General features: G+C 34.8%; 1 protein-coding gene across 1 annotated transcript in view; it reads right to left on the bottom strand.

The window, feature by feature from the left end:
* LOC148655015 (copine-8) overlaps positions 1 to 24,510 on the bottom strand; it is a 169,682-nt gene that overhangs the window by 55,875 nt on the left and 89,297 nt on the right. The window contains exons 7-8 of the mRNA XM_088645067.1: positions 7,511 to 7,574; positions 1,865 to 1,968 (exon numbers count right to left, since the gene is read on the bottom strand). Of these exons, the coding sequence (XP_088501193.1) occupies positions 1,865 to 1,968; positions 7,511 to 7,574 (168 nt within the window). The remainder of the gene's footprint in view (positions 1 to 1,864; positions 1,969 to 7,510; positions 7,575 to 24,510) is intronic.

A 24,510-nucleotide genomic window follows, 5' to 3' on the forward strand; every position in this document is an offset into this window, starting at 1 on the left:
GATGGGTGTACATAACATGGTTTACATTTCATATTTATACATAATTACATAAGAACTTGAAAGGAACACAAGGTTTCTAGGAGTCTATTATGGACATGCATTACTGACAATTTGCTTCAATTAATATATTATCCAGTATGAAGTGCTCAAACATTCCTTAAACAGGACGTTTTTCCATTTAAAGCAGCACAGTGTTTCAAGTGGCTTCTGTATTATTGTAGTGGTTTCTGATTTAAGGATTTCTTATCAAAAACAATGTTGTTCCTTAGAAGAACATGTTCTTTAAGATTAAATGAACTTCACATCTAAACTTTGCCATTTGAAAGTTTTTTTAAATTTATACCATCGTTAGGGATTTTGTCACTAAAGTCACTCAAAGAGGCACTACTGATAAAAAAACTATTAACCCCTCCTTTGCTCACTGTTTGGGAGCCATGGTAGCTCAGATGGAAAGGTGTCTAGCTCCTGACAGGAAGGTCCTGGGTTCAATCCCAGGTAGGGGCAAGCGATGTAGCTTACTCTAAATCCTTCCAGACAGCTCCCACATCCACTTCGCCTGCTTTCCAAGTGAGTACCAGGTGTTAATCCTTCCAGGGATAATAGGCCTGCTGGAGTGTGATGCTGACCACATCACCTTCACCTCCAGTGTTGGATGGTTGAGGAAAATGGTGGCCCTTGCCCCACAATCCCCATGGGCCTTTATGGCATGAAAAGGGGACCTAACCTACCTACTGTACCTAGTTCACTGTTTTCAGTTTTTGGAGACTCCAAACCATTGACAAAATCAAGCCAGACAAAGGTTAAAGACAAATCACTGCAGATCATACAGCCCAGCTCAGATTTCTGGAAAGTTGTAATGTTTATATTATGTAAGTATTTTTGACAAATTTGAAATTCATACAATATTTATCAAAAGAAGAAAAAGACCGACATTCTTACATTCTTAAATTCTTACAGAAATCACACTTTTCCAAGTAAACTTACATTGTATAATTAACTTTCTGAAAAAGCAAAAAAAAAACATGAGACACAATTGCCTTTCATATGTATAGTAGTTGTAACTAACTGATCTTGCGTCATTTAGTTGATGACATCTTCTACATCTACTGTATATATTATTAAAGTACATTTAAAAGGAGGCAAAGGTAGACACATTTCAGTATTGTTAAGGTGCAATATACATATTTTGGTTAAGCTAAAATATTGGATTTATATACAAATTAAAAAATTAAATCATTCACTGCCCCGTAAAATGTTTCACATGAGGTAAAATGGCACTGCATTTTTCAGAATAGCATGCTTAATAGTCTAAGGATAGATCTAAGAATCATTTTTTCCACTGCTTTCTTGTTATATTTGCTCTTCCTGTACATCTGAAATATATCACATATCTCGAAATGTTTGTTAAAAAACTGCAGAAGAATGCTGCAAAGAGCCGAGCAAATCAATGGCCTACTGTATGTGTTTTTTTAAATCCATTAAGAACATTAAAACTACATTGACTGTTTTAAATGCCTTACATTTAATGCAATGGATTGATGTGCCAGAAAAGAAACTTGACCAGAACAATAAAAGGCAGTGATTGGATATTAGAGGATATTGGATATTTCAGCTTTCAACTGAATAGTTAATATAATTTACTTTATGTATGCAGGTCATTTTATTCGCTAACACCAAGACCTGATCATATTCCACTGTGCTGAAGTGGATCACTAATCTTGGCAACCATAATCTCACTTGATGAGAAAAAACACTTAAGACTAATGTGAATTTTGTAGGCTTTTTACTCGCAAATGACAAACAGCTCTCAGTTCACATCAATATTCAAAGTAATTAAATAATGAACAACCTACAATGCACTTACGTTCCATCTTCGTTGCTGCGATAGAAGACCAAAAAGGGGTCAGACTTTCCAAAGAAGTCTTTCTTGTCTAATTTATTTCCACAGAACTGCATCATCACAACTTCCTAAAAGAGAGAGAAAAATGAGATCTTAGTCACAGAACCAGAATTTTCAAAGAACATTTAAAGTCTACCAGTAATCATGTATCATTTATAGTACTTCTGTTACGTCCCAGTGTGTGGTCTGTGTGTTTTTGTTATGTTCCACACTGCTGAGCTTTGATTGTTCTCCCTCCCCCATTGGCCCACCATTACACCACTGTTTCAATACGACATCATCATCAATCAGCTTCTCATCCAATCAGAGTGCATCTTATTCAGTATATAACATGGAGGTTTTCAGAAGGAAGAAGCCTTTTGTTTGACTTCAGTCCTGCTTGGCTTTGGTTATCGCTTCGCTTCGCTTCGCTTCGCTTCTGATTTTGCTTCGGCTTCGGCTTCGGCTTCGGCTTCGGCTTCGGCTTCGGCTTCGGCTTCGGCTTCGGCTTTGTTGGTTTGTTGTTTTGCTTTGTGTGTGTGTGTGTGTGTGTGTGTGTGTGTGTGTGTGTGTGTGTGTGTGTGTGTGTTTTCTTATAGCTTTGGCTTTTGTTTGTTTCTGTTCGTCTTCTTTGTACTTTCGTTTGTTTGTGTGTTTATCCTTGTTTTTCTATAACCTTGCCCTAACGTGTTATATGTTCAATCTTTGTGTTCTTTTGTACCCTGTTCCTCTTGATTACTCTCGTTTTCCCTTATTTGTATTCCTAGTTCACTTGTGTTTTTGTGTGAATTTATGTGTATAAGGTTAGTTTAGGTTGTTGGGTACATCCTACACACTTAGTTGATTTTGTATTAGTAACACTAGTTTAGTAGGGGTGAGTGCCGTTTGTCTTGTATGGTTTTGGGTAGTCAGTGGAGGTTAGCTAGGGTGTTAAAGACGCCGAAGACTGTGTGTTTCGGGTTTTCTTTTGCAATCAGGTTAGCTTTCAATCACTTTCCTAGCCAGATCCATTTTGTTTGTTATTTTCTTTTCGTTGGCACCACTCTAGTTCCTTACCCCTGTGTGTTATCGTGTCTTATCAGTCATTTATTCAACTTAAAATCATCACTTTTGCACCCAACCTTGTTATCATGCTTCCTAACACCTCACCAGAACCCACCTGCTTCCAAAAATTATCCTAAATGTTACACCTCTTTACCCCTAGACACTTGGGGTCGTAACATTTTTGGGGGCTCGTCCGGGATATCAAATCTGCATAATTCCTCTCTTTTCCAATATATTTTCTGACAACTCACATGGTTTTTGAGTCCATCCTAGTGGACCTTTTCTGAATGCTTAGCCTAGATGGAACTACCTGTAGGACCTTATAATCAGAAACTAATCTTCAGCCTCAGATGCCATCTTTTAGGAATCCAATTTGGTAATATTTTGATTGAAACAAGTTGCAGCAAGACCACACTACACTACACAGTACTCAGGTGACCAAAACTTTGACCAAAACTCTACCACAGTCAAACTACAGTCTGGATCTTGCCCCATCCAATCTTCAATTTTTTAAAGAACTGATGTGTAACAGATTGTGGAACTCTTGTCAAAATAAAACACCAGCAGATGTTTACCAGCAGATTATAACCACCAAAATAATTAAATATTTTGTCTGTAACAACTTCAACAGATTCTGCTAAGAATTTAATATAGGAAAATGGACAGTAATGTCTTCTGGAGAAAGATAATTCCTTAGGACAGATTTCAAATCAGTCAACTTTTTATAGAAGGGACACTCATATGTTGAATACAAGGGGTAAACTGCTGTATGTAGCCTTTCAAAGACACATCTTCACTTTTTAGGTGCCGTTTTTCTGCACAACAGTTTAGTGTTAACATTTACCTTTAAGTGCATCATCTGTAGAATGTCCCTTAATATTTTTCATGATAATACTAATTAATAATAAGAAAACATTTTACATTTTGACAGTTATGGAAATACATTTACTGTAATACTTAAGGATTTGTAAGATCAGTTTCAAAGGACTGATAAATTAACCTCTCGAGGTTCCTGACTGAACTTCAGATTACCAGGTCATTTTAATTCATTTTGCAACCTCTCAGGGTCCTAAATGTAACATGCTTAGACAGCTTGTCACAGACTTTTTCCATTATACTGTCTTTGCACAAAATGATGCTATTCAAATTGTCTCAAGTCAGACATTTTACAGATACTTATGGTTTAGAATCTTTCTTCAGAATTGCTGCTAAATTCAGGCTAAACCCATCAGGGAAAGACAGTGGTAACTAGGGAATATATTAATATTAAATACAACAATGTAACATCTGTCTGGCATTTAATTCCACTATCACTGTGTGTTTGTTTTGTTACAGTGGAAAAGAGTTTCTCAAGGAAATATACTTCTTTCCAAAATTGCTTAAAATGCTAGAAAGTCAACCATATACTGTATGTAGGAGCAAAGCATATTATTTCACTCAGAACTAAGTAATATTAATGATTTAAAATAAACTTTGTGTTGCCTTGACCAAGCAGTTTGGTGCCTCTCTGTGTAAGGGCATAGTAATATGGCTAATATAACCCTCTGATAAGAGACTGATTAACTGTATCCGGTGCTGTTCATTTAATTACATATCATGTAGATACAGTAGACTCCAGGTCCAAGGCCACTGTTCATCACCCAAAGTAATGGGGGATCTGATCTTCATGGTGGGTACCAGCACTATACCTTACAGAATCCTAACCAATCAAAAACGTGTAATGCCGGACCTTAAAAGTGAGAAACCAGCTCATTTTCAAAGGTTAACTCAGTGGCTCCTCATCTCTCTCTAGCTGAACTGGCAATCTGACTTTTCCATCCACATGACTACAAGCAGTCTAAGTACTTAAAACTTTTCTCTAAGACGCCATGCCGAGAGAGTGAGTCAGTAAAGTGCAGAATTCTGCCCAAGATAATTTTTCTGAAGCAGAAGAAATCTTTGTTTGCAGTCTCACTGTTACTTTCACTTGATCAACACATGATTCACTTGATCAAGACAGTTGGACAGTTTATGTTGACATCTTGAACATTAAGCATATTCAGAGCCAAGCTATAACCGGGACAAACTGAGCTCCCCCCACCTGTCTACTCTTATTTCAATACTGAAGTTCACCAACACTAATTTTGTCAGAGCTGCCTAAGGGTCAATGCTAGCTGCAAAGCTCAATGCAAAGCAAAGCTCTCACCCCCTTCCTCTCTCTCTGTTCCCAGACTGATAAAACCTTACAAGGTGGACCATTACACATTATAGTCTAACTAATTTCAACTCTGAAGTTATTAACTGTTCTCCTTGTAATCCCTGAGTGAACGATCAACTTTTTTTACCACAGCAGATCATCTCACAAATATTTTCTATTATGCCTGTTCTTTGTTATGCATGTTTGAGTTTTATATCAATAAATTGTATTTTGTATATTTACTGTAGAATCACTGTGTGGGACTATAAATTAATATGTTTGATTCCGAAAAGTCATCAAGTACTGTACTCTTGCAATTTACCATTACAATTTCTGATTATTGCAGTAAATTAAAAACTACATATGTAATGGGTACTAAACTTTCAGTCACAAGTTGGGCCATGCACCTCAAATCTATATTTTGCATTCTGTTATTACTGTTTTCATTATTAACAAAAATGAAAATAAAAAATCCTACAAAAAACTTCATAAAGATAATGGATTAGTAATGGAAAATGTGTAATGCTATATTTTTATTCTTCTTTCCAGCAAATCATTTTAATGAATAATTATTTGGGGATACTGAGTATGCCAAACAGCAATATAGAAACAAGACATAAAACATAAAAAAGTCATATCCACAAATGTTATTACATAGTATTTTAAGGTGAAGTGATATTAGAGTGGATATCTAAATTCTGCTGATTCTTTACAAAGATATAATGTGTGAGTCCTGGTATGACTTGATTTTAAGTAAAACATGTCAGAATAGTAGGATTAATATTCTGGAAGTACAGATGAGGAAAACCTGACCTTTACTGCTACAGAAACCATACTTACGTTTTTTTAAATTGTTTAAATCCCAGCATTCTTTTAACTAATCTTTTGGTATTATGCATTTAATACAAAGATTTTCTGCCACCTTTTTTTAAACTAAGTTTTCATCTGTCTTATCTGTTATCTGTTTCTAGAGAAACAGAGAATACATATTCAGATAATCTGTCTTGCCCTAATTGGAGACATCTTCTCTCACTTCTTGAGCATGTCATTAATTGGCATTTAGTCTGAAACTACGTCCCATGTGCATCTTGTTTGTTAAAAAAAGAAAAAAGATGGCAAAGCATATTGTACTTGGGATATTTTTCAAATGTCAAAAACCATTCTTCTATAAAACTGCAACAATTAAAAAGTGACATCACTTTAAAACAATATTTTACAAAGCAGACACCGGATAGCTGTCAGAAGTGATCTTTGAGCTGCTTGGAAGGGTTGACAGCTATAAAATTGTTGACACATACCCACAGTGTGTCAGCATTGGTTTGCTAAATTTGTTTTTAGCATAATACTTAGAAAGACCAAAGAGTATTTAATGTATTAATCTCAAGTATAGTATGTCTCCATACACATTTAAAGAGCTTTTACAAATAATTTAATGTACACATTTATTAACAGCTTATAATAGGTCACTACAAAAGGTCTTTGGTGAAATTAAAAACGTACAATTAGAGCTGATTTTTGATCCCTATGAAAAGAGTTTTATGTAAATATTTGCAGTTTAGAATTAAAGGGTAAACGTGGCCGATGACTGAAGTCTGAGATGGGACATTTATTGTTATCCTTATTGTTTGAGTTTTTAATCCTCTGTTCACTGAATTAAATTGATTTTAAGATCTTTCATTGGGAACACATTACTTTCTTTTTCACAAAATGATGGAGAAGTTGCAGACCTCTTCTCCAGCAGCTGAAGGAGAGAGTCGTTGATCCCCAAAGTGGCATAGCCTGCTTTTAAATCAGCAGAGAGATTGGTTTGCATTTAGTGCTTGAGGTAACCCACGATAAAATTCTTTAGCAAGCAGAACTGTGCCTTGTACAGCCATGGTTGGTGCCCTGGTGAGTTATCACAGGTAAACCCAGTGTCTGCAGTTGCAGCCTGTTTGGTTAGAAATGCTTGTCTCCAGTGCCCACGAGATTGTCATAACTATTCTGGCATCTTAAGTGAAATCTGCTAGAAAGAACAGGTAAGGTACAGTATATATCCTAACTTATACAAATGTGCCAAAGATTCATCTGACATTTTAAACAAGGGTTTGAAAACAATCACATCTGCACTATAAAATCCATTCAACTGCAAATTATTAAAAGTGATTGAAAAGTACCAAAATAGTTTTGCTATCATAAGTTAATAATTAAGTTAACTCCGTAAGTTAACTAAGTACTGTAACGCATACGGCGGACACTGCAGGTTGTTTGAGTCAGCGCAGTGACGTCCCTGCCCTTCCCTGTGAATAGCAGGGACCTCAGCCGCCAGGCTGAAGGGAGATTACCCATGTGAACCCAAGAGCGCTATAGTACAATACATTACAGGAGTGAATGACTTTGGTATTAGCTATAAATTCCTACAGAACACTTACTCTGCAGTTGCTCAGCTCCTCTGCTTTGACGATGATAGTTCCACATTTTTTACCAGGGATTCCACTGTTGAGAAAAAAACATTAGCATGACATTTTCAATCTCTTAAAATGATCTAAAAAAAAGGCACTAGCTAACCCACATGAAGACAACAGGGGCCATTTCTAAATTTTAGAAGTATTTTTTCTTCTGAATGAACATTAACTTAGATCATTTATAAAATAAAGATCAAGTAAATAACAGTTTTTATTTTAGGCTTGAAATGTCTAAACACAAATATTGTTGTGGCATTAAACAACATCTGGGAAATAACACAGTTAGACCTGAAGCAATGCATTGTGTTGTAGTACAGTTTACCAAATGTACGTGTCTAATAATTTACATAAATGTACATAAATCTAATAATTTGTGAGAAAGTGTGGAGGTGCTGTTTTTCAATATGTATTCTACTGTAGGAGGTCTACGCAAACTCCAAAGTATTGAAAAGGCTTTTTACACCTGACATTCCACTCACTGGCCTCCCTGCAATCACAGATAGAACTGAGTTTTAAGAAAAAGTACATTCTGTCTGAGAGATTAGGAAGATTAAAGGAACCCTGAAGGCACAAACCCAGAGGCAGACTAGTTGAGTGCAAGGATGCTGCTGATTGACTCCTTCTGCAAACCCTTGTCAAAAAAACATTCTGTCCGTACGATAAGCTTCACTTCCAGCTTTGTCTTACAGTCTAGATTCAGTGCAGTGAAAGTTAATATTTTATTATATAATGTAAACTAAACTTATTCTGTACTTTTATTAAGTGTATATTTAAATGTAGCTCATATGTTTTGTAGAATAAAAAACAATGTGTTACATGCAAAAGGTGCATTATATTCCATTGTATTTAGTCAAGAGTACAATACAGTTTATTTTTTTTCATTGAGTTTACAAAGCATCTAGACTTTGCAGTGTTATTTATAACTGTTATGTGTGTTATCCACATTAAGGCATTGCAGTATTTTAGCAATAAAGGGCAATGTGAATTCCAATACATGTTGGCCAATACTGTTTGTTAATATTTTAAAGAAAATCAATTTAACATACTAGATAACATCACTTACATTTTGTTCAATGTATTTATATTTACCAAAGTTTCCAAGATTTCTCATACCTCAGACAGATATCTAATCACTTGACATGTACAGTAGCTATTATTAGTTTTAAAATATATTCCAAAGACAGCATTAGTTTACTGGTTTTGTAGTGAGACTTTAGCTGCAGTGTGTCACAGACAAAATTCACCATCATCAATTCATCCAATTTCTTTACCACTTTTTTCATTTAACACTAGTGTTCTTGGGTGGTCAAATCTATTAGGTACTGATAAAATATATATATATCTTAAACCAAATTTATTATTTTAAGTATTAAAATATTTAAGAATAAAAGATGACAGAAATTGTTTCCAATGTAACGTGAAAAAGCTTAAGGTTTAGGACTGTTAGGTATTTTGTTTTGTTAATTATCACAGAACGTTTTTTTTAAATAAAAAGTAATGATCTATGAATACGTATAACTTGGAAATTGTTTGACTATTGTCAAAATAAAATACAATTACTGGGGCTTCTGAGTGGTTCAATCAGTAAAAGCACTTCTTTAGCACACAGGTTAAGTTTAGCTGTCACTGCTGGTTTAAATTAAGGCTTTTACTAGCTAACTGTGATCCTTACTTCCCATATAGTCTCAGACTAGTCAAGGGCAGCTGGAATTTGGTGGGTTTGAATTGAATATTCAGTTAGATGAGGAAGAGCGGACAACATCAACCGTAAACAGCGGAGATGCAACCCTCCCATCCCGAAACTGGATACACTCCAATCCTTGGCTGTGTTTTGATATCCTGTCCATTAAGATTATGAACAGAAGAGGAGATAAGATGCACCCTTGGCACAGTCTGACGTCAACCCTGACGAGAATACAGATACAACTGTTGCTCCGCTAATGCAGGGACCAGAAGTCACACAGCAGAGGCCCTGGCACACCATACTCCCGCAGCACCTCCCACAAGATACCCCAGGGTACACAATCATAAGCATTCTCCAACTCCACTAAGCATGTGTAGACAAGACTGGAAAGGAGTTGGTCTACTGTTCCACGGCAAGGGAGGAATCCACATTATTTATCCTGTTTGAGGCTCCCACTATTGGGCAGAGTCTCCTTTCCAACAACCTGGAATAGGCTTTCCTGAGGAAGTTGGATCACACCCTCTGGTCTCCCTTTTTAAAAATGGGGACCAACACCCCAATCCGCCAGTCCAGAGGTACTATTCCTGCCTTACATGCAACATTGACAAGGTGTTTATCCAAAACATCCCAATGATGTCCAGCATCTTCTGTGTTTCACATCTTCAGTGGGACCAGATCTCATCCTTCCCTGCAGCCCTACCACAATGGAACTGGTAGTAAGTCAGATGAGGCAAAGAGGACAAACTCATCTGCAAACAGAAGAGATGCAACCATCTATAACACAAGAGGCGTAACCATTCCCACAAGAGATCTCCGGCACCAATTGGAGATGTACAAAGCCTGGTGTGATGCAGTTGGGAAGATAGTCAGCACCTTTAAAAAGAGTGGATTGCTCTCTCCCAGTGAGGGGGGAACAGCTGCCCCAGGTGGAGGATTTTAAGTACCTCGGGGTCGCAAGACTGACCACTGCATTTGGTACTGCATTGCCAGTAATGCAAGTTTTCAGACAAGGCTCGTGGTTTTTTTATCCATCTGTGGTCACAAGCGTTGGGTAGTGTCAGAAAGAATGAGATTGTAAGTACAAGTGCAAGAAAGAGATTTCTTAATAGGGCTACTGGACTTTCTCTCCATAACAGGGTGAGGAGCTTGGCAATCTGGGAGGACCTACTGTAGGAGTACAGTCAATGCTCCGCTGGACTGAGAGGAGCAGGTCTGAGGTGTTTTGGGCATCTCATGAGTATACTCCCCCTCCCTAGGTGGCTCCAACTGAAGGTATACCAGGCACAAGCCCCTGGGAAGAGACACCAGGGAACAGACCTAAGACATGCTGGAAAGATTATATCTCTTAGCTTGCTTGGGAATCCCCCTGTCATTGGAGAAAGCAAAGTGGTCTACCCAGCTCAGTCTGTTACCACTGTGACACTCACTAGTAATAAGTGGTTAGAATGTGAATAGATGGATGGGTGAACTGAATAGTCTATCATGGCCAATCAGAACAGATAGATGTGAGCATTTATACAATGAAAGTGTTTTAAATGTCTTTTAAATAAGAAACAAGTAAAATCCTGATGTGAGTAATTTTAGTTAGTACAGGGGGTGCAGAATGACACATATCTGAGTATGGCAAGTATTTCCTTTTCTAGGGCTGCCCCAGTGTTTACAAGTCAAAGTGTTACACAGACCAAAGATAATTCAGGGATAGTTCTGATTATTAAGTCAAGTTGTGAGGTATGTTTCACACCCTTAGTTTATATACCAGCAGGAGATTTGAGGCAGAGTGTGAACACATAGAACACACAGTTGACTGCTTCATAAAGTTTACTTTTAGCAATCCAACATGGTAGAGTAGTGTCTTACATTTGGTATAATTGGAGCAATTTTAGTTTGTGTTGATTGCCAGTTAATTATGACACCTGATTGCACTTTAGTTTCAAATAATGGCAAACACCTGGTTAGCAGAAGTTTAAATACAGAGTGGTGAGCTCCAAAGCACTTCACTATGGGATTCATAGGGAGAGAATTGCAGCACTTCACCCTAATTAGATACAGCAATCAAAGAAATACTCCTGAAGCTTTTCAAAATATGGTGAAGCTAGTATTCACTATCTTACTTCACTGGGGCAACATGACAATTAATTAATTTATATACTGTATATAAATTATCTTTGCAAACGGTGTTGGTCCTCAGTTTGTATAGTCATATTCATTATATCTCTCCAACACATTATAACAAAATTTGAAAAACTTCAAAGCAATTTTTACACATACTTTTAGATATTGTCAAAATAGTAGGACCATTACAACTACTTAATTAATTTACCCTAATGTGAAATTAGCTTTGTCCTTAAAGAGTAAAGAGCACTCAAATAAATCAAGCAGCTCTCATCATGGATTAGGTGCTGAGAAACACCAGCATTGTATTAATCAGAGTATTTTGATTTATATTACAGCAAACATGCTAAGAAACTGAAAATGTCCTTTGAAGTTATCAATATTATCAATCACACCAGTACAAGTCACCTATGACTTTCTGGAGTTGATTGAAGATTTATTTATACTTTACTGCATCGTCGCATCCTAGGAGATTTCTATTTGTATTTCTGTCATAATCTTCAGAGCACAATAAAGATTAAGTTAAGCAAATTAAGTACGTTATTTCTTGAAAAAATGTAACAGCAACAAAAATAAAACTAATACAGAAAAGAATATTAAATCACAGAAAGTCTTAGTTTTACAGCACGTTATACACCTCATATCCCAGGCAATTGTTCCGTATTCTAAGTGTTTACTCTCATTACTTGATAGAAAGTTTAGTCTGCTGTATTTTTCAAAACATTTATTACAAAATATTAATTTAAATTTAAGAAGTATTTTGATTCAGGGCACAGATTTGCCAAGTAGCGATAACCTAGCAGGCTTAGATGACAGTTTGCTTGCAAACCAGTATTTCATTATGCAGGAGCTATTAAAAAGCATTTATTTTATCTGTGCTTTATTGGAAAGTTGCTTATTCCTGGTAAGGGTTGTGGCAACCTGATGTTTATCTCAGCAGAGGGTAAAAGACAGGAGTACACACTGGACTGAACTTCTGTCAATAACAGAGCATGCACACACTGAAAGACAATGTATAGGTAATTAATATTAGGAGAAACCAGGGTACCCAAAGAAAACCCACATGTTCAGCTGTAATGGAACCCAGGGCCAACGAGGTGAAATGGGGCATTACTGTACCTACATTTAATTACTAATATTTGACTTGAATAACTTCACTTTCCATATATATGCACAAACCTTATAATAATAATTTTAATAATTGCTTACACTTATATAGCGCTTTTCTGGACACTCCACTCAAAGTGCTTTACATGTAATAGGGACTCCCCTCCACCACCACCAATGTGCAGCATCCACCTGGATGATTATGTGTATACTGTATATAGTAAACTATTGCAGGGGATTCAGGTAAGGGTGTATTTTGTTTTGTATGTAATAATCAATAACATTAAACAATTCAAATGAATGTGTATTTTTATATAAAATCATTTGTTATATTTTCAGCATACATTCATGAATGCTAGAATTTGTGCCAATCACATTTTGAAGTTCTACATTTTCACAACCAACAGCTGTTCTGTAATACAAATTGCTCCTCTGGAAATATCAGTTTTTGGATCTTCAGATGTCTGTTGATTATTTCTGTAGACTCTCCTGGAAGTTTTAAATCATGCAAAGTTCACTAAAAAAGTAAACCCATACTGTTACAAACTCAAAAAAATAAATTGAACTAAACCAAAGTTGTATCCTGGAAGACATGATGCACTTCCTAGAGATCTTTCTAGAGTTGTTTTCTCATTAGGAAAGTGTTACCATGGCAGTAAAAATATATGAATATGATCCTTTGTTCTAATAGTCCTTTTAATCAGTTATAAAGAACACAATGGCCAAGGCCAGATGTAACCAAGGTGCCCTGTTTAATATATATAATTATAGTATATATTATATATAATTATATAATATATCTAATTATTATATAGGACACTTTGGTTTCTTCTCGTATTTACTGTTCTGTGGTACCAAAACCACACTTCCTTCAGTCAATTTTCTTAATGTGAGAAAAAATAAAACTAACTTATTTTCTTAAAGCTCCTTATATGGATTCACATTTAAAAAAAATAAACATAACAGTACTCACCTTCATAAAACATACAAAATAAAAATGAATATTCAATATAGTATACCCCATTTTAAAATGAGCATAACATGGATAATATTATTTACATGCACTGATAGTACACATTTAGCATCTGTTATGGTGTGGAAATATTTTTTACCCATTTAAAGAAAACCTTGCTAAAGTATGAAAATCTTATTTGAATATATAATTGATATAATGTCATATACTGTATATTTCAGATATCTCTTCAAACCATGATCTTATATCATCTTACCTATTGTTGTTATTCACATTTTCTAAGGTTAAATTTAATATATTTCAATTTCCACAAAGGCTTAATGCTTCGCATAGTGTAGTCAGACTTACAACATACTAAGTTATAAGTAGTTACACTAAGACATAAGTCTACCATTATAGTAGAACTTGTAATTAAAAACAATCTTACATGATACCTGCTGCATTTTCATAAAATATTCACAACATATGCATACTGTATGCAGTTATTATACTGTATATTGTAATGTATTGCAAAATATTGGTTAATCCAGAACTTCTGAGACAGTTCAATGTATACAACAGCAAACCTTTTTAATGTTGTTTATAATTCACACACCTATGGCTTGTAGGAAAAAGGCTGTGACCTAATATAAGATTTAAGTTACAATTCCAACATATGAAAATACAGGCCAAAATGAACTACGAATGTCCTCTTCAAAGCAAAGAAGAATGCACCCAGAGGAAACATAAAAAGCCAAATATAGTGTCATCAAGAACAGATTCACATTCCAATACAAGAAAGTGACCCAGATAATAACAGCTGAAAAGTCAGAACCTGCATCTCTATGGCAACCAAACCAGTAATGAACCAACAAAATTCAAGTAGTGATGCTATATTAAAGGCTGAGTCTGGTCTGTGTTTTCTAAGAAAAACAAGGTTGCTGTGTAAGTGGTGCTGCTTGGACAGTCTTCCCTCTAAACTAAAATCTCTAACCTAATGTCCCAATATAGTGACTCGGGACCTTTGGATGAGACACTTACATGGTATTACCACATTTTAACCCTCGTATATGGGGTTACTTAAAATCTGGGCTTATTTAATCCTTTATCTAACCACACAAATTGATCAAGAGCAAATTTATACAGCAGAGCATTTACTGAAACAACGTCAGTGAACCATTTTGTTCAAGAGTACAACAACAACATCCTAAACAGAACCCTCTAGTTGGGTTAGCCTTAATATACCACACTGTTATGACTGCATCACAGCTCCAATACATAACACTATCTATGCATTATACATCTAGCAGATAAGTTATTATTCTAGGTATCACCAATAGATTGCATAGCAGTGATTAACTGGTTCTTTTTTATTTCAAACCTTTATTAAACACGCTAACAATGAAGTGAGTGAAAACAAGTTCTAATGTGTTTTGAAGTTTTCTGAAACACTAGAAACACCTAAGAACTTATACTGAACTATACAATAAAGACAAGGTTCCATTAAATGGGTAATTTAGTTGTTCTGTATTCAAAGCAAGCAAAAGCACTTTTGTTGGAAAATACCTAATCAAGCTACATTGATTTGTAATCAGCTTCTTGAGTGCCTGAAGCAATTAAGTTCTTGCAATATGGGTATCATGCATAATTAAGTCAAGCTAACAGAACAGGCCTAAAACCTAGCTGAAATAACAGTAATTATGATTATGATCCACAGACCATTTCACATTATGTTCAGCTTCTTCATATGCTGAAATGAGAAGTTAACATTTGAATCCTCATTTTTTGATTAAAACAACATCTACCTGTATTTGAAAAGCACTTCTCATAAATGGCAATCCAGTCTTGTCTATACTGTATTACTGAGTAACAATTGTACATCATAGATTGGCTGACTGTGAGCTAGACCACTGTTGCTATCCTAGACCACACAGAATACTTTACAATGCTCCAAATGCATTGTAGAAAGAGTAGACAACAGACTGTCTCATACTGTATGTTTAAAAGTTATTTATAGAGAAAATTCAGGAAGGACAGGTGAAATCTTATTTAATAACTTGTGTTGGATTTAGGCCAAAACAACAGTGTTTATCCCATGAAAGTTTTACCGTACAACTTACATACAATATGATTGTGATTTTATTATACTTACAACACACAGATTAGTTGCTTTTCTATAGATTCTCATTGCTTACGCCATGGGTTTATGGTCCCTTTCTATATTTTATAATTTATGAAGCATACAGTACTTACATTACAATTTCAGCAAACACCACAGGGTAATAGCAATTAAAGGAAACTGAGAAGACATAGTTTGCCTGGGCAACATACAAAATATACAATATTAAATTTATTTTTTAGTAATATTAAAATGTAAAGCTTTATGATACCATTTTGACTAGCCCTAAAATGGCTATATTGTAAACAATTTTAAAGTCTCTTAAATATCTGAAAGTAAATTTCATCATAAAAAAGGCATAAGGAATTTTAGGATATACAGTTAATAGCCCATCCAAATAAAAACAATAGTCTCAGCTTTGCTTATTTTCTAGGATTTGATAAGGTTAAGATTTAAGAATGTTGCTGTTAATGAGCTGTCACTTCTGTGAGGATTCAATAACTTGGTTCTTGATAGTCCAATCATAAATAGAATTAAATTAATAACACAATGTATTTATATCCTGAAACTGTTAAGAATGCCAACTCTCAAATCTCTAAAAAATCACTAAGACTAAAACACATTTTGTTAATATTCACAATAAAACAAGTCACGTACAGTATCCTATTCTGTGTATGATATGCATTACATTAGGATTAACAATGTCCAGCTGTTAGAAAATTAAGACTTTGTATTCAGCTGTGTAAACGTCAGTAATGTAGGTCTAGATTTCTTGTTTTAGTTTATTTTCATAATAACAAAAATAACTAATTGAGTTTTTAGTTGTATTCATGGTACTGTATGGTGTGAGCTTTTCAAACATCTAGTTTGGGAACAGAGCATGAGTGTTGGGTCTTATTTGTTCTAATGCAATTTGCTGTGAAAACCTAAGTGCATTTGTGTTGAATACAGGAATTGTGCACCTACATGAGATCACTTCTACAAATAGGGCACTTAATTAATAAAAGTCACACACATACACACATTTATTTGTAATTACCCATACTTTTACACATGGGCTGAATGTAGCGATTTCCAATTGGGTACCTACTGTTTTTACTTAAATCTCTATTTTAAGCCCTTATTTATGTTGAATGCAAGGGGAAAAAAATAGTGTCAGCTTGTAGCTATTGGCAAGAATCTTCTATTTGCCTGAGAATTCACGGATGGCTCTAAGTTAAGATACAAAATATTTCATTTGTACAATGCAATTTGTAAACTAGCGAGTCTATTTCTATGTACTACCTTTACCACTGCAAAGAAGCATAGTATGAAATCAACCCGCCAACTTCTGTGGATGCAAAAATGAATCTCACCACTGGTTATTTAATGTAGAGATGGTAGGGTGTCCTCAGATGTAAGCAAGTGAAGGAATAATGAAACATACAGTAGTAATAATATTTTATTGGTCAATAATGGATCTGTTTTTTTCCTTCATTTAAAATTTCTTAATATTTTCCACTTGAATGTGAAAATAAGAAACTGTCACATAATGAGCATCTTATTTTCTAAGTGCAATGCTATTAGAGACATCTTTGAATATCAGGTTTTATCAAGGTTTAGTCCAGCTGTTATCATGCATTTAAGTTCCCTGGAGTGACATTTTCACTTGCGGTCTGTCCTACAGAGATAACACAAGAGAGTTTTGTTGAAACACTGCATTAATTGTAAACCTTTAATCAGCTCTGACATACGGTACATCTATATTTATGTAAAATGAAACAACCTTTCATAATTATCTGAGCTTTTTCCATGTAGGGAGTATGAAAATCCCAGCACATTAAATCAGTTACTCCATTCAATAATCAGTCATTTAAAATGTTGTAAATTTTACAACATTTTTGCACTTGAATTAAGTACTAAAGTATTTTTATTGCTGATCTGAAGCTTTTGTGTGATGAATGGGATGTATTTGGTCTACCACATTTTAATTTGAGCAAATTAATGCATGTATTTGACCACATTAAAACAAAAACACATTTAAAGCTGTGATCCATTGAGCTCACAAAACTCAAGCATAAGCAGACTCCTTGCACTTGAGCTCAGATTTCATTCTGATCCTGCCATCATATCGGCAGGATTTGAGACATTATCAACTATGTAACTCATTATGTTACTGTACAATATATGATGTATTGTGCTCCTATTTCATTGGGCTATAAATAAATCTGGAGGCACTGTATACTATGTAGGTATGTGTTTATGTGTATATGTAAACGTACAGTACTACAGTACTACTAGTAAGACACAGTATTCAGAGGTATTGCAGAAGTATTCACCCCTTCCAATAATGTCCCATTTTGTTAAATTACAAAGGACATATTCCCAGATGAAAAATGAACAGCGAAAGATTCCAAACAACCTGCCTCCATGAAATCAAGTATTTTAACTAAGCCGAGAAGAAATGTTATTGAGGAAATGGAAAAATCTTCTAATTTGTGGATAGAATTAAAATATATGTGATCAAATATTACATTTATTCTATGATTGTGTCTAATGATTTTTCTTTATCAATTCATTTTTTAATATCTAACAATGATAATACAGTATACACATATATTGTAATTTTACATACCAATGCATTAGATAATGCTTAGCTTTATCATAGATGTCAGGGTCACTAAATATGCAGTGCTTAAACAGGGTTACTCCTATAATAATGACTACCTCACTTTGTATACAACAGTTAACTTTTGTTTACCTGATCTTCAGTACAACTAACAGACAACTCATAGATCTCTGAAACACACTAATTTATATTTGACTATTAGCAGAAAACCTCCAAATATTTTTTTCAGTTTACACATCAACACCTTCCTCCATGACACGAGTAACTGCCAGCAATACTATTAATACTTCTAGCTTTCTCCTTTATGTCTTTCTCCCATCTGAGCTAAACTATATGTGGACTCACTGATTAAATGACTGCTGAAAAACATGCGGAATTCTAAAGGTGTTTAGCCAAAAGCTAATTATTTTTCTTGATAACTACACTAATGAGAGCTTCATTCTAGTAAACTGGGTATGGAATCCCTTTATTTTTCACTGTGCCGACCCTTTAACTCAACATTCTTCACTTAACTCTTGTACAATACATTGTTTCTGTCAGCAAAATTAATGGATTGAAACAATCTAAACTAAAAACTAAAATAAACTGTTTGTCTTTGAAGCACTGGAAGTTAATATGAAACATTACTAGGAAAAAACACGGTAGCAGTACTTGGATAATTGCTGCAAATACTGTGACTCAGTGTTTTTAAATAGAAGGAAGAATGCTCAGCCTTTATTATTGTAAACAGCAAACAGACATTTCATGTCTTTGTTAAAGACAAAAAGTGCTTCCCATACCATTACCTACAGGGAGCCATGACAGGCTAGTAATACAACATTGATTTTAGGTGGCAGGGAGTCAAGGGTACAAATTCACAAAAATTCCATCAGGAATTTTGATAGAACCTTGCAACAAATTATATTTTTCCTAATTGTGCAAAAAAAAAATCTTGTAACCGAGTCAATCATATGATATGAGAGAGAAAATCTAACTCCAGCTATTTGTAACATCTCTCTGCTAACTCATACAGAAACTCTCATGCTGAAACCAATAACTTCAGGAAACTTAGGAACAGATAGTAATAAACGTTTACATTTACTTATCATGATCGACTGTTATTCCACATTCACTGGAATGAGTGAACCATTGCAATCTTCAAATTACATATTCATACACCCTTTAACTCTGAAAGACCAGGTAGGCTATTGGCCATTTCAGTCTGTTCTTGATGGAATCTGTGCTACTTTCTTGTCTGTGCTGTTAGTTATTATGCCAAAATGGAATGGGTATTTTAAAATATCTATGATTAGCTCCTAGAAACATATTTTAATTAATCTCTTAGTTTTGATTAAATACATACATTTTTAGATTTGTCTATAGACAGATTAGTCTTTTATTGTGAATGAATAAAAGTGCTATTACTCATACTTTGAGAATCCTAACTAGTGATTAACTAGTAACACATTTTTAGTGGTATAAGTAGCCAAAACAGTTTCTTGCCCTTTGTGAGTGTTTCCCATTATATTTTAATCAATTAACTTATGCAGCTATAGAAAAAGTTGAAGTGTACAAATAAAAATACTGAAAAAGAGAAAGCCTACAATCTAAAAATACTTAATAATAAAAATGTAATCATTGCCCTTGTGTTTTTTACCTTTGTCCTAATTTTGTATATTGCAATAAAATATTATGCATATACATCATATAATATAATAACACATACAATAAAATTGTATAACCTACTGCAATATTGCTGGCATATTGCAAGCAGTTTGAAAGCTACTTTTAATACATTCTCATTAAATGTAATTGTTCAGTGAAATGTTGAAGGTCTTTGCTTCCACTAAAACAGTGATGGAATATCATGCCTTGTGTCACAAATGGTTTGTTGGTACCACAGGGATCTAATTAAGCTTCAAATGTCATAAGAAAATGACTCGGGTCCTCAGTAAATGATTTCAAGCTCCTGCACAAATCGGTCTGCTTGAAAGACTGAGAACTCATTTATAAACATCCAATAGCATAAAAGGTATTGCAGTAGTCAGTTTTTCACCTCCCATGGAAAAAAAAAAGATTTAATTTGATTTGCATCCTCAGAAAATTCTGGAAAAAATCTTTAAACAAGACCTTTCCTGCAATGGCATATGTTAATTAATAGTACTTTCAACTGATGTCATTTTTTGTCAATTAATTATTAAGGATTCCATCTTAAGGGCATTTTTAAAATACAAACACAACATCATTTCTGTGCTAGTCAACACAGTTTTTTTTATCATGCACTTCAGGCAAACAGACTTTTCTGGCAAAAGTCACTTAATAGAAATGTGCAATTAGAAAAAAAGACACATTGTTAACAGTGATCTCAGAGATATTCACTCATAATGCTTTAATGAGGCTCATAGCTCTCCAGCACATACTGTATCTGAGAAAAATATTTTCTTATTTGAACCCCCTCCCGAATCTCCTGGCATTAACAACCTGATTTGTTGTGAATCTGTGTAACAAAAGTGAAACCAAGTTGGATTCAAATAAAAGAATGATTTATTAAACAAATCACCTTACAACTTAAATTTGCTTAGGTCCCCAGGCAACGAAGTCACAGGGCAGCCGGATAGTGCTGTTAGTAACACATAGAAATACAGGTGGTACCACCTGACACAAACATGACACATAAAATTATGAGAACAGACATTTACAAGGTGACATCACACCTAATCAAACATTGTTAATGTTTGATTGACTGTCCCTGGTTAAGTTACTCAGTTGGTTAAATAGTATCCCAATCATCATCACCAAAACTGTAACACTGTTTGTTGTCTGTCGAGAAAAAATTTTTTTCTTTCATTTTAGTAAAACATATAAACAAATGTAATACACAGTATGTTACCATTTGTTCTGAAAAGTTAGCCACTTTCATTGGTAACTTCTGATTCTTTTTAGTTTGCCTGCTTAAATCTATAGACAGATCTTAATTTGTAGTAATCTTAAACATGGCAATGTTTCTTTTTGGCAGCAGTTAGAGTTCCAGCTTCATTGCATTAGTTTTTTAAAGTATTCCTAATAACAAAGATGAGTTTGTGTTCAGTAAAATGATTACACTTGCTAGTTTCACCATGGGAACTGTTTCATGCTTAAAGTCACAAAAGAATGAGAGACTAAAAGAACAAGACTTCTGCAAATCAGCAAAATGACTGGACCAGGGTTATTCTGTATCAAATCATTGGCCATTCAGGGAGAAAACTCTTGAAAGAGTATTGGTGTAGGTGGTATCTCTCTTGACAAAACATCACTATTGACTGTTCGTACAGGGAACCTAATGGAGGCATCCTTCGTGTTTCCATTCAGACAGTGCACCTTTGTATAAGGACAAATTCCAGACACAGTCAATATTATTTTTAATATCAGTGTGAAATGGCTTGACACAGAACTATTATTTTAATGCTGATTATGCTAAATCTAACGAAACAGTACAAGGTCTTGTGTTTGCATTGTGTATTAGGTATTGAACATCCCCATTAGGTTTGCTAACTGGGTAACAATAGAAAGATGTCAATAGGTAGTGTGACTTTGTGAATTATCCATTAAATATGTTTTGTAAGTGAGGATGATTTATTTTTCCACTTAGTGCCCTTAGTTCTTCTGCCATCACTTCAGAAGGTTATTTATTGACTTACCCTGAAGATATGGTACATTCAACCTCTGAAAGTCTAAGGCTTTGTCATCTGTCTAGGAATTTCACCTTTAAGTATACTGCACATCAGAATTTCTCAACCGGTCTAGTTTACCATTGCAAACCTAACATCTGTGCTTTTAGAATTTCAAGCACAGGGGCAGTAACTTCTGCTAGCATCTTTATCTCCAGGTAGTTATGTGAACATTTGCCATTTTTATATTGCACAATCCAACATAGTATCTGCTAACATTTGCAATATTATCGTAATAATACCAGTCAACACTAAAATACAAATGGACTACAGCCATGATGGTGTTGTCATCACTATTAAGAGGCAAAAAGCAGCATGGATTAAAAGCTTTTAATTAGATTTTTAGATTAAACGCTTTTCAGCCTACCAACACAAATCTGTTAAAAGTGAAGATGAAAATGAAGCACTGGGGACCACTCCTTCCTATCTGCCCAAATCTCTGGATCAGGTTTTTCCAAAATGTAGTGTAAAATGTTTTCAACCGAACATGATCTTCGCCTGTCTCTCTCTACAAAATTTGGCTTTGTTAGCAAGTTTTATGTTCATTCAAGCATACCATCCCCACTGAGAATATAATAATACACCTTTTATTTTTGTACTTTGAGTGGAGGAATAATCTTTTCAATATGCATATATTTAGTTTAGGTGGTATAATGAAGGCTTTCCTGACAGAAAGTCTAATCAGAGTGGAGTGTGAACGCAAAGTAAAAGGATATGTCTAAAATTGAGTGCATTGAGATATGTCTGCAGAAAGTAAGAAATGAAGTACGGTTTTGATAAACAACAGTTTATGTTATGCAGATAAGGTGCATATGAATAATTTTCATTGAGAGGTATATAAAATTAGATATGTAAACAGCTAGCCACCCAGCAGTCTCTGTAATGCTGGTCTCTTTTTGAATGACTCATTATAGTTAATGACAGGATCTGTTCAAAGAAATCTGAATTGATTCATTTGATGGAGGATATCAGACAAACTACTGCACTTAATACGGGCCTAGCGTCAGGTCCAATAAGTCAGTTCATTGTGCATACAGTAGTTAAAACATACTGTAATTAGCGCTGAACCACGGAACTGCAAAAAGTTGAACTGGAAATAGTCTATATGGTCAAACTGTCTTTTTAAGATACCAAAAATTTTTAATTGACTACAAATGAGAGAAGTGAATCAAATAAATTAGGGAAAAAGAATCTAATGGCATATAATATCCATGATGTGAAGTATATTCCATACATAATTTTATACTCCATGTGAGGCATCACAGAACCCTCACAACATTTGGCACCTCCACACTTAGACACAATGTACTTCCCAGTGGGGCTTCTGTAGGAAGCTTAAGGTTAGGCATTCACAAATAAGGCCCAATGGCATTGCGGGATTTTTGAGGAAATGAAAGATCTTCAGTCTGTCAAGCAGAATTTGCCACAAGATATCACAACATTATGACACCCTGATATCCTAAGCTTTGACATTCTCTTCTTGTCAATCACTGACAGCAGACGCAGAGAGTAAAGGTACTCTATGGATCCACGTCGGTTTTTACATCGTAAATCACAGCTGTGACAGCAGACAGTTTTCTGCTTTGCCAAACAAATAACAGAAAATACTCATTTTAAGCATTCACTATATCAAAGTTACTATATATATCCAATTAATTGTGTAACTTTTTATTTAATAAGCATGAGGGAAATTATTTTTGATAAATACAGTACAGCCAAAGATCCCAACTTCCTATGTTGTTGTCTTGTTATGGACTGTAACAAGCATTACCAAACAAAGCAGTTTTTCTTATGGAAATTTATGGGGAAAGGAATGACAGGTGATACTTCACAGTCTTCAATGCACCTACTGTACTGTATTGTCATGGAAATGAATGAAAAAAAACCTCACCCTCACACACATCCCCTGTTTTTTATTAACATTTTTACAAAAACATCAGTACAGAAGCCAATACAAATACTACAGGAACCCACTCTTGAGTTACAGTACCTGCTACCATCCAATATGCATCTTACTGATTGAAAAAAAAACACTTTACCTGAAGTGGTGGATTATGCTCCCTTGCTACCTTGATATGGAACAGGCACACAGGCATTGAATGTATGCCACAGTGAACTTGCTCCCATCCCACTCACCAATGTATTCAGGATATACCTAGCTCATATCTACACAAGATCTGGGAGTATTAGACTCTTAGGTGCATGTGACAGCTATGCTTTCAGATCTGTCAGGTGTGAATGTGCCATTGAGCCCTCAACTGCTCTTTCTTAGTAATGATTCTCAGTAAACGATTCTCAGTTATTCTCAAAATTCAGCCACAGGTTGTATGCAGATCTAACTGGAACCAAAAATTATATTTTGCAAGGATGAGTCCATGCTAAGATACCTTTATATTGCACTGGGGTGCATTAATTTATAGAAATTGTTCATACAGAAAGACGTACAGCTACAGTAGTTCACATTTTACCAACACAAAATTAGTGACAGCATGAGACCATGCATTCTGACATCTTTAAAATTTACTAGATTAGATCCCCTGATCCCCTCATTTTCTTTCTTTTGAGCTCCAATTTATTTTTGTTTTTGTCAAGTTTTGTAATTTCATATTTGTTTTTTAAAATTAAATTTATTTTGCAAAATGAATGGTGAATAACTGTATGGTGATGGCAAAGTGAAACTCATTAGATTAATGCAAGAT

This window comes from Lepisosteus platostomus, chromosome 9, assembly GCF_059453375.1.
Source record: "Lepisosteus platostomus isolate fLepPlt1 chromosome 9, fLepPlt1.hap1, whole genome shotgun sequence".
NCBI classification, from domain to species: domain Eukaryota; kingdom Metazoa; phylum Chordata; class Actinopteri; order Semionotiformes; family Lepisosteidae; genus Lepisosteus; species Lepisosteus platostomus.